Source organism: Protomyctophum parallelum, assembly GCF_964188405.1.
Source record: "Protomyctophum parallelum genome assembly, chromosome: 2".
NCBI lineage: Eukaryota > Metazoa > Chordata > Actinopteri > Myctophiformes > Myctophidae > Protomyctophum > Protomyctophum parallelum.
The window spans coordinates 25,714,605-25,727,092 of NC_139699.1; the positions used below are offsets into that span (position 1 = coordinate 25,714,605).

Below are 12,488 nucleotides of genomic sequence, written 5' to 3' on the forward strand. Positions count from 1 at the left end.
AAGACTCACCTCTTTAGATTCCACCTCAGACCTTAGCACTTCAATCTCCCCATACCTCCTCCTGCCACCTTCTTCCTCCATTGAGGCTTGCGACTGACCTACTGTAGATGTGGCATTTCACAGGCATACCTTGGTCATTAACTTCTTGTCATTAACCACAATGTTAGTTGTGATTTTGATATTTATTTACACAGATGTGAGGTTCAGGTTCAATCAATTCACAAATCATCATTTTGATAGTATATTGTTTAAACTGATCCCAGGCTCTTCTGATCCTAGTTACTGAAGCACTACACTGTCTCTCTGCATTTTATGTATGTGATTACATCGCGTTGGATAAGAGCATCTGATAAATACCTGCATTATTCACAGGGATCATGTGCCACGGTGTCACAGTGTCTTTGTGTGTGTGTGGGTGTGCGTGCGTGCATTCGTGTGTGTGTGTGGTTGTGCAGGGCATACTGGACATGCTGGTGCTGAGTCAGGTGGACGGTGAACCTGAGCAGAAGATCCACGCCTTGAAGAACAACTTTGAAGCCGACGCCTACTTCGTCAAAGTGATCGGTAAGAGACTTCAATTCCTATTGGCTATCCATTCGCTTTCCTTTAGCCTGTGACAACGGTGTCAGTTTGATCTGCTTTTGATCCGGTTCGATCCCCGTCGTCTTTCATGGATTCATGGTCGACGTGTCCTTGAGCATTGATTGATTGAAGAATTTATTAACAGATTGGAGTATTACAGTACATTTCAAGCACAACTCAATACAATAACTGTGGATGATAATAGTTAGACAGTACAGTACAGTACAGTACAGTACAGTACAGTACAGTACAGTGCAGTACAGTACAGTACAGTACAGTACAGTCCAACGTATGAATGGATTAAGTGGTTAAATTTATTGTGATGCTATATTAAAGGGATTGTGACATTTAAAACACATTTTTGTAGATTTTTTGGCTTTTCTTGACTTCAATGTCACCAAAAAAACCCGAAGTTTGAACATTCAGTGTATTCTCTGCTTTCTGGACTTTTGTGAATAATTATGCAAAAATGTCTCATCGGGTTGGACGGCCTACCCTCTCCTCCGCCCCTCTACTCTCCTCTCCGCTTCCTCATTGTGACCGCGACTTTGTTTCTTTGTAATACTTACTAATAATGGCTTCTAGAGAAAAATCAATCTGCTCTGTTGTTGGCTGTGTCAATCAACACAAGTCCTTACACTGGATACCAACTGGCCTAGATGACTCTTTTATTTTTGACGGTGACGTTCCTACCAAGTTGTCAAAGAAGCGCATCTTGGGTTGACAGGAAAGGGGGAATTACCGACATCTACAGGCTAAAATAATGTGTTTTTCCATGCCTTCTCAGGATGCAGATTACACATACACAAAAACTCCTGGCAAGAAATACTGGAGTGGAGTTGAGTGTTCAAACTTTTTAGACACGTTTGAAGGACCATGGCCAAGACTTTTAACCGTCTTCCTGCCATTGCCGAAGCCCTTCGGCAATTGAAGCATTAATTTGATATTAACGCTTGCTGCCATTGCCGAAGCCCTTCGGCAATTGCACTTTTATAGTGCATATGATTGATCAAGCCATAATGCTACTCACGTTAGCCGGTTAGCTAGCAGTGTTGTTAGCACTGCACTGGATCGTTCATATTAATTCACCGTCGCCATAAGAATCCATTCTATCCGTTTCTTTCAATCGCCTGTATCTCCTATTCCTTGTCCCAGATGTCATTTTTGGTCAAAACAGCGTTTCTTTGACGGCACGAGCCGACGTTGTGGAGTGCTAAAATGTACCGGCATGATTCGATCATGTAAACAAAGGTTGTCTTGGCAACGTAAAGCTGGCAGGGATAAGCTCACTTCCGGTTGAGGCAAAATGTGGCTTTTCAAAATAAGAGCTCAAATTAAAAAAATGCTGGCATGAATTAGGTCCTAATTTCTCAATAAATGGCAGCAGTAAAAGGGTTAATGTTGTTAAAATTATGTTATAAATAATGTCATAATACCTTTAAGACATTTAGCTGGGGACACCTGGAACTGCCCCCTTTTTTGATTTGTTGTTGTTTTTAACTGTGTTGCTTCTGCACTGACTTGGATTTCCCCTTATTCTGAAGCTATAGTTCTTAATTGTTTAACGATCAATATACTGTATACTGTAATAATATACTGTAAATACCTCAAGAGCAATAACTAAAGGGGAAACGTGTTTATTTACTTTTTTATTTTTATTTTTTATATATGTTTATTGGTAATAGGTTTCAACAATGTAGTACAGTTTGAACATACCATTTTTTTCTCCCTCACCCCATCCCTCCCCCCAGTTATCGTCATCATCAAAATAATATAAAAAATATCATTAATAATTTAGTACAGACATACAAAAACAAACATACATACAGACATATGATATAAACAGTAGGATACAAAAATAATAATTTAAGCACAGATAACAAAAACTTTATTTACTTTATTAGTATATTGGGAAAATAACTGCTCACATCTCACCTCATTTCCCCAATGCTTTTTGTATCTCCCTCTCCTCATTTCAGATTCCAGAAATACCCCTCTCTTTTACACACACACACACACACACACACACACACACACACACACACACACACACACTGTGCACGCTGTTCCCCCCTTGGCTATTGAGTTAAAGTGGACCACCATTGGATTTTAAGATGGTATAATTTGCATCTTTCTTCTCCTAGCCTCGAACGGTCCAATTATTCTGTCTTAAGCATGAATGACCCGCCCTCAGGCTATCTATAGAAGACCTCTGCAGTGTGCCGTGTCACACTAATGTCTTTAACATGTCATAACCATGTAGCGCCCACTCTGTTGCCTTTGAAGTCGACTCCTATTGTAGCTCTCTCTATCTTCACTTCTGTCAACACAATTCACAATTCAAAGGGCTTTATTGGCATGAGAAAACATACGTTTACATTGCCAAAGCAGAAAGAACAATACAACAATACAGCAATACAATCAATACAAAAATTATGTACATTTGAAGGTCAGAATCTTCAATAGATCAAATTCTATGTACCCAGGTCACTCGATGCAGGTATAGTGCAGGAATATACACAATGCTTAGTCTTTAGGGTGGTTGTGTTCCATTTGATATCCTTCTCCTATCACAGCAACTCACAAATCTTGCTGCTGTGTTTGCACATTGTTGTACTTCGCCCAGCAGATATGGGATTTTTTTGTCATTGGTCATGTTTTCAAAATCTCTGTGTGTGGTTGTAATCAGTGGGAAGTATGTGTCTCTGATGTCTTGGTACAATGGACAGATGGTTAGGAAGTGTAGCTCGGTTTCCACTTCATTTTGTGTGCAGTGGGTGCATAGTCTGTCTTCTCTCGGGATACACGTCTGCCTATGACGGCCTTTCTCGATCGCGAGACTGTGCTCACTGAGTCTGTACCTAGTTAAGATTTTTCTTTGTTCTGGGTCGGTCACGGTGCTCAGGTATTCTGCCACTGTGTATTCTCTGTTTATGGCCAGATAGCATTCTAGTTTACTCTGCTTTTGTGTTGCTTCTTTCCAATGTGTCAGATAGTTTTCCTTTTGCTGTTTTATAATTTGGTTTAGTCCAATGGGTTTTCTATCTCGTGGCTCTGTTTGTGTTTGTGCCCGGAGTTCCAGGGCCAGGTGGCTGAGGGGGCATCTCTCTAGAGTTTCACTGTGTGTGAGTGCCTTGTTATGGAGTGCATCTAGGTCACTTTCTTTTAGGTGGTTGTAGAACTTAAGTGCTCTCTTTTTTATTTTGATTATGAGTGGGTATCGTCCTAATTCTGCCCTGCATGCATTATTTGGTGTTTTCCGCTGGGTACGGAGAATGGATTTGCAGAGTTCTGTGTGTAGGGTCTCGGTTTGGTGTTTATCCCATTTTTCAAGGTCATGGTTTGCTAAAGGTCCCCAGATCTCGCAACCATAGAGGGAAATTGGTTCTATCACAGAGTCCAGTATTTTAAGCCATTTTTTTTTTTTTTTTTTTAGATATTTTTTTTTGCGGCTTACGCCTTTTTATTGATTTTTTAAGGGACAGATAGTAGGCTGACAGGAAACGGGAGAGAGATGGGGGGGATGACATGCGGTAAAGGCCGTGTCGGGTCCGGGAGTCGAACCCGCGGCACACCGCGACTGGATCACCAGTCCGGTGCCCAGACCGTTACGCTACGGCCTGGGCCTTTAAGCCAGGTTTTAATTGGGATGTCTATTTTGTTGTTTCTTTTGATGGCATAGAATGCCCTTCTTGCCTTGTCTCTCAGGTCCTTTACAGCTTGGTTGTAGTTCCCTGTGCTGCTGATGTTTAGGCCAAGGTAGGTATAGTTTTTTGTTTGTTCTAGTGGGGTTGTATTTAGGAAAAATTGGTGGTTTTGGCGGCTGGGCCTTTTTTGAAATATCATGATTTTAGTCTTAGTTAGGTTCACTGTCAGGGCCCATGTCTGGGAGAATTTGTGTAGGAGATCAAGTTGCTGCTGTAGTCCTTCCTTGGTTGGGGACAGCAGCAGCAGGTCATCTGCGTAAAGTAAGCATTTGATTTCTGTGTTTGCCAAGAGGATGCCTGGCGCTGTAGACTGTTCTAACGTTTTTGCTAATTCGTTGATATATATGTATGAAGAGTGTTGGACTCAGGCTGCATCCCTGTCTGACTCCTCGGTTTTGGGGGAAAAAGGCTGTGTGCTTTTCGCCTATTTTAACTGCACATTTGTTGTTAGTGTACATTGATTTTATGATGTCATAGGTTTTCCCCCCAATGCCACTTTCCAACAGTTTGTACATCAGGCCCTCATGCCAAATTGAATCGAATGCTTTTCTGAAGTCGACAAAGCAGGAGAATAATTTGCTTTTGTTTTTGTTTATTTGGTTGTCAATTAGGGTGTTGAGAGTGTAAATGTGGACTGTTGTGCGATATTTTGGTAGAAAGCCAATTTGTGATTTGCTCAGGACATTGCTTTCTGTGAGGAAATTTAGAATTCTGTGGTTGAGGATCATGCAGAGGATCTTTCCGAGGTTGCTGTTTACACAAATCCCACGGTAGTTATTTGGGTCATATTTGTCTCCACTTTTGTGGAGTGGCGTTATCAGCCCTTGATTCCATGGTCTAGGAAATAGACCTTGAAATGTTTAAATGAAATGTGCATTTGGAACTTGGAAGAGTATAATTATGGCATGTAAATACCCCAAACTGAGGCAGTTATATTCAAATTGCAATGCATTCAGTGCTCTCATTGAACATATACCACGTACAGTACAACGGACCCCCATTTTTTGATACAATCTTTCTCGCTCTGACCCCAATCTACACTGTAAAATCCCCAGTGTCCATTTAACTCGGAGAGTGAGAGTGTACAAATGTTTAACTTTATACACCAGGTAGCTCCATTGGCCAGAGCGCAGGTAAGCCATCTAGCTTATCAATGATCCTAACCCTATGCATACATGTATTTTTCTGAAGATGCATCATTCACAAGACTAGTGCACATTACATTTGAGAAGCTGTGTAAATACAGTAGCTAGGCTGCGGGGCTGAGCTGCTCATTAGCAGGCACAGAAACAACTTGTTGAGATGGGGGGAATGGGGGCATTTTCATTAGTAAACACAATGTTACTGTGTTGGAATAATTACTTTCTCAAGACGTCATGCCGAAGCAGGCGTTTGTTCCATTTATATAAAAACTGGAGACGCAATTACTGCTCTGCCTACGGAACAATGCACGCACACAAACACGTGCACGTACGTGCACATATGCACACACACACACACACACACACACACACACACACACACACACACACCCTAATATTAATAGTAATACTCTTGAGTCCACTCAGTTTTTCTGCAAGTAATACGAATGTGTGTGCGTGCATCTGTATGTATATATGTTTCTAGGACACCTCCTCTGTCCTCTGTCCTTAACATCTTGGTTTTGTTTTGAGCTCGCACACACGCACGCACGCACGCACGCACGCACGCACGCACGCACACACACACACACACACACACACACACACACACACACACACACACCACTCTGTCAACACAGACTTTGGCAGCCAGCCCACCCAAACACTTCCTCACATTTCATTGTCGCCAGTGAATATTTCTAGGGGTGTTTCTTCAGCTTTGCATTTCCTTCATATGTCTGCCGTTCACCGTCTACTGAAGAACCAGCAGACGATGAATAGACAAGACCAGGCAGCGTGAAAACACTTCCCCCTCACCTCCCTGGAATAGAAGGGATACCGAACACCTAGATGTATCCATAATCTGTTGTTTCACTTTGTTATCAATTAGTTAGAGCATTGATTCTCAAACACCTTTTCATTTATTGTGGTGGAAAGTAACTAAACTAAGTGTATTTACTCAAATACTATAATTACCGGTAAATACAAATTTTCAATACTTCTAGCTGCTTCTACTCCACTACATCTCAGAGGCAAATAAATTAAATATTGTACTTTTACGCCACTACAATTATATGAAAACTTTAGTTTATACTAGTAACTTTGTAGATTTTGATTATTATTACAAAACACACTAACCACTGCGATGTGACACATTGCGGGATTATAGATCGCCTATTTTAAAAAGATTACATATTCTTAATTTGTTTTGGGCATTAGGGCCATGATTCACAAGAAGCAATTTATCAATATAATCTAAATCCCAAATCTATTAATTTATTGGCCATGGAGAGGGTTTGACCATTTTGACAACACTGAGTAAGTAGCAGTACGCCCTGACTCACAGCTGAAAATGCCAAGGCGCTCGCCTGAAAAAGCTTCCAAGTGCCCCAGTTTAAATAGATTTCAGCACACAGAAAGTACTGTCCGCCACCTGTGTGTGTGTGTGTGTGTGTGTGTGTGTGTGTGTGTGTGTGTGTGTGTGTGTGTGTGTGTGTGTGTGCACGAGCGTCTGATTGAGTCTGAAGTGATTTTCACCTTTTGCACCAACCATCTGCACTAACATCTCCTCTATAGTTATGTTGCACCGACAGTGCAGTCATTTGTAAGGGGGCTCCCGTCATGCTGTTTCATAAATCACAGATTGGGACTTGGCCTGACAATGTTTTTAAGTTGTGAGATTTGAATCCACATGGACGTGCAGGTTGCCGACCTTCACCGCCTGTCTGTCAGAGAGCTTTGTATACAGCTGTGTGCAGCAGAGTTGAGAGCTCAGCTCCAGGCTCCTGAGCACAGTCGACCACCACCAGTCTACCAGGGACTACAGTGTTGAAAGCTGAGTTGTAACTTGTAATCAATAAACACAAGACTTAACCACTGCCCCAGGGAGGGAGATAGTGGCGTGGCCTACTGTATTTGTGTGATGGCGTGATCTGTACTCCTAGACCTAGAGGAATCAAGAGAGTAGAGCTGGGTTGTGAATCTTGTGATTGAGCAGATCAGATCTTTGACAAATTTCTCCTGGCACTTCATCAATACAGAGCTTTGAATCTTGAAAATGAAGCCAGTGTAGAAGTAATGAAAACACTGCAGTTCTCATTAATGGCATATACGTCACTATTTCCCCTCCTGCTGGTTGCAGAAGCATTTTCATTCCATTAAAGTTAATGGGTTTTGGGTTGAACTTTACACTTAGTAAACGTGTTCATAAATGTTTTCAGTCGATATAGTTTAAAGTATTCTTCCAATCATGAGGTGTGTTTTGGAACAGAAGTGTACAATAAAGCAGGTCACGGATAGATGACAATTAGGTTTGAGGTGAAGGTTGGTGCCAGATGGTCTTCATCACTCTGGAATATGATCAGGATCCACAGCTTTCCTAACCTTCACCATCTTTTTGTAGCTTGTAAATATCTAAGACCCACACAGAAGAACCTGCACTTTTTATGGCAAAAGCACTGAAACTTTCTTTCCTTTCCTTCTTTCCTTTATCAGCCCCCTCTCTCTTCTTCCATTTCTTTGTTTTTCCATAATGGGAACTGTGCACAAATACATATTTCACAAACCTTTTTACATGTAAAACTGTGATTTGACAGTACAGCTGATTCTGATTCATACTCAGAACCTTTTTCTTATTATTTTCATACCCAACAGCTATGTGACAGTTGGTGTGCAAGTTTCCCCCTGAAACAGTGCTGGACTTCAGTCCTCAGTGACAGCAGCAACTGCCTGGCTACCAGCATAGCTTTGGCATCAAAGCACCACAAAGGTTGTACAAATCCCCCATCAAAGAGGGCTCTGCCTTCACTGAGGTGCTACTGTGCCCCCATAGTCTGATGTTTGTGATACCCTGGCATAACCCTACGACAGCGTTGCCCAAACACAGGGTCGGGACCCACTTCTGCGTCACTTCAACCAGTTTTGATGGGTTGCGAGCAAAATATTCCCTTTATGTATTATTTTGAAACCTTTTTAAAGAACAAAATAGAAATATAGAACATTTAAAAATAAATATATATAGGCTATATATATATTGTGGCGACTGATACACAACTCTTTGCCTATTCACAAAGGCATTTATTGAATATTGATGCTTATTGAACTTTTGAGAGGACGTATAGGGCCTTAGTCCTACTCCTCCTCCCAGCCACTGACGGGTAGTTACTCCCCCTTTTGATTTACATCAAAAGGGTATGTGAGCTCAAACCCACAATTCAACTTTTCTTCTTTTTTTAAGATGTTGATATTCATTTTGTATTCATCCTTAGGACCCCAAATCACACCTTAGAAAGCATGAGTGTCTATTTCAAACAAAGTGTTTTTTGACTGGAATTGCCTGTCATAATCATAGTCGGGTCTCGGGGACAACAGCTCCACCAGAGTGCTCCAGACTTCCCTCTCCAGAGCAACATTAGTGACTTCCTCCTGGGGGATTCCGAGACGTTCCAAGGCCAGTGAGTCGATGTGTTTCCTCCAACTGTGCCTTGGTCTGCCCCGGGGTCTCCTCCCAGTGGGATGTGCTTCGAGGACCTCCCTAGGGAGGCGCCCGAGAGGCATCCTAACCAGATGCCCGAACCACCTCAGCTGGCTCCTTTCCAGGCGAAGAAGCTGCGGTTCTACTCCGAGTCTCTCTCGTGTGACTGAACTTCTCACCCTATCTCTAAGGGAGATGCCAGCCACCCGTTGAAGAAAACTCATTTTGACCGCTTGTATTCGCGACCTTATTCTTTCGGTCATGACCCACACTTCATGACCATAGGTGAGAGTATGAAGAAAGATTGCTCGCATGGTCATTGCTCGGATGACCATCGGATGGTCCCTACAATTCCCGATGCATTGTGGGATACTTCAGTCCACTACATTAGGGTGCAAAAATGCTCACTACACATTCAGACACTAAAACTAAATGGCGGAACCCCATAGTAGTGCCCTATATGGGGCATAGGGAATGAATTCTAACGCAGCCAAAGAGTTTTTCCTTTTATACTGATGCTCTCAAGTGGGTTGATGAGCGCAGGTTCACTGAGTTGGCCTAGCAGGTGATTAGGGATGTACCTGTGCTCGACAACCTGTCCCAGCGCCTGGCTGGTCCACGCCTCTCTCTGCCTCCCTCTCTCTCCAGAGCGGCGCTTGCTTATTGGGCGGAGATTGACTAGTGAGACACCACAATATATATATATGTAAACTTTGACAATAGCAGAGCTACAAACTCACAATGTGCCACGCTTAAACGGCTGTTTGACTGTTTATTCTGATTTTGCCGCCGGCATTTGCCGACTTATTTAGCCGACCGTGGACGGTGCGCTCGCAGGTTGAAGAACAGTCCGGAGGGAGAGAGGGAGGGAGGGAGAGAGGGAGGAAGGGAGAGAGGGAGGAAGGGAGTGGGCCGGCCTGCAGCATCAAAGAAAATGACCACTCCTTTTTCAATTTGACTGATTTTCCAATTGCACATGGGCGGTATACCTGTCAAACGGTAACACAGGAGTCCTAAGGCCCCTCCCACACACACACACACACACACACACACACACACACACACACAATTAATTACATGTTCTGCAGTAGGTAGCGTTGCTTCACCTCCTTTCTGTCAGAAGCCTCTGTTGTAGTGTGCCCCTCTCCCCCTTTAGCTTTATTGACCCCGAACTGCTGAGATATTGACCTGGTGTCAAAACTGTGCATGTGACTGCTTCTTTCCTTGTTTCTGTGTGTGTGTGTGTGTGTGTGTGTGTGTGTGTGTGTGTGTGTGTGTGTGTGTGTGTGTGTGTGTGTGTGTGTGTGTGTGTGTGTGTGTGTGTGTGTGTGTGTGTGCGCGCGCGTGTGCATGCATGTGTATGGGATCGATTCACCCTTGCCACTCTACTGGTGCATTCACACTAATGTGACCTATAGCATACAGTACAAGCTTGAACACCCCCCACACACACATTCACACGCCCACACCCACACGCATGCATGAGCACACACGCGCACACATTTAAACTAGAGATTAGGTTTAAGTCTAGTTTAAACCCTACATTGTAAACCTAATCTCTTTTTTAAAGTGAATCAGACTCAGTGTGTGTGACCCCAAAATAAATGTATTTTTTCACTCATTCCTTTGCCAGGCATACACACACTCTCTCTCTGTCTGTGTCTGTCCGCCCCTCTCTCTCTCTCTCACACACACACTCACACACACACACACACACACACAGACACACCTCCTTGGCAGCCCATCGTTGTCCAAAATGATGCCACTGTGGATGTCTTTGAAACCATAGATTGTGGAACCACATCTCCTTAGAGGTGTGAGTCACCCCTTCTCCTCGAGGTGTGTGACCCCTTCGTGGCATAGACTAAAGAACGCCAGAGTGGTCGATTATCTGCGGCTGACTCCAGGTTATCGGGGTTGATGTTGCACCTCGTTAGGGTCTGTTTTAGCTGTTCTTTGGACCTGCTGGCTGACCAGATCTGTCCATAAAGCACTTGCCGGGGCAATCGGCAGCCAGACATCCGGATGACGTGATCGACCCACCAGAGTTGCCTCTATGCAGTTTCTATTTTGTCGACTAGAAAGCGATGACGAAACATGTTTGTTGACTACCTTTTTTTCACTGACGGAAACTAAATAAAAACTAAGCTATGATCATTGATGACTAAATCTAGACAATTTCATCATCAAATGAAAACTAGACTAAACTAAAATGTTATGGTGGAGAAGAGATCTATTTTCAGCATGCAACCAAATGTAAAATCAGCTATTACAACACCACCAAGGCCCACCAAAACACATTTTAGTTGACTAAAGTTGTGTATTTACTAGGTGACTAATGCTAGCCTGACAGTAAAACAGTTCACATGACTAACATATGACTAAAACTAAATTACATTTTATTCAAACGACTATGACTAAAAATAAAAATAAATGTGCTGTCAAAATCAACACTGCCTTGATCTGACGGAGTCTGACACAGACAATGCCCATGTGTGGGACATGGTCCTACCAGGTGGCCCTACCAGGTGTGGGACATGGTCCTACTGTGTGTGTGGGACATGGTCCTACCAGTTGTGGGACATGGTCCTAGCAGGTGGTCCTACCAGTTGTGGGACATGGTCCTAGCAGGTGGTCCCACCAGTTGTGGGACATGGTCCTAGCAGGTGGTCCTACCAGTTGTGGGACATGGTCCTAGCAGGTGGTCCTACCAGTTGTGGGACATGGTCCTACTGCGTGTGGGACATGGTCCTACTGCGTGTCCTACCAGTTGTGGGACCTATAATAGGTACAGTATCTACTCAGTCTGTGTCTCATAGGAGGGCTGTGGGCAGTTCAGTTTTTTAAACAATATTTTTTTCAAAAATGTTTAGATTTTTATTATCGTGAGAACGATGGCTTCCATTTTCGCATTGCAACTTTTCAGGACTAGAAAGCCTGCCGTTTCTATTAACTTGGATTCCCCATCGACGATGTCACTGGTGGACGGGTTTCTGAACTGCCCACAGCCCTCCTATGAGACACAGACTGAGTAGAAACAAAGTTGTGCCATTTTATCATGATAAGCCGATATAGCTGAACCGATGTTACCACTGTTGAGCACGGGGTGGAGATTTCATGATCTCTGTTTTGTGGATGTTTAACACGCCCGCTTGCGGAATAGTGCACCAACACTTGTGTGAGTGTGTGCGTGCGCGTACACACAGAGAGAGAAAGTAGAGGGGGCCAGTTCATCCCACACTTGAGTGGGTCAGTCCTGTGAGAGAGCCACCATCAGTCTTAATACCACACTGGAAAATAGGCTACAGTGACTGTGTGTGTGTGTGTGTGTGTGTGTGTGTGTGTGTGTGTGTGTGTGTGTGTGTGTGTGTGTGTGTGTGTGTGTGTGTGTGTGTGTGTGTGTGTGTGTGTGTGTGTGTGTGTGTGTGTGTGTGTGTGTGTGTGTGTGTGCGTGTTCTTGTACTATAGTTGTGAGGACCAAATATCCCCACAAGCAAGACATAGTTTGGACCCACCTGACATAATAGTGGTGGTCCCCAGGTTGGTCACTGGGTCAAAATCAGTTGAAAGTGTTGACCTGCTTCA

The 12,488-nt window shown here is 43.4% G+C and overlaps 1 protein-coding gene across 2 annotated transcripts in view; it reads left to right on the forward strand.

Moving 5' to 3' along the window:
* Window positions 1-12,488, forward strand: part of itfg1 (integrin alpha FG-GAP repeat containing 1) — a 169,690-nt gene that overhangs the window by 114,816 nt on the left and 42,386 nt on the right. For both annotated transcript variants that reach the window (XR_014568920.1, XM_083759155.1), the window contains exon 12: window positions 456-564. Coding sequence is in view for 1 of the 2 variants with exons in the window: in XM_083759155.1 (XP_083615281.1) it covers window positions 456-564 (109 nt within the window). In the remaining variant the exon portion in view is untranslated. The remainder of the gene's footprint in view (window positions 1-455; window positions 565-12,488) is intronic.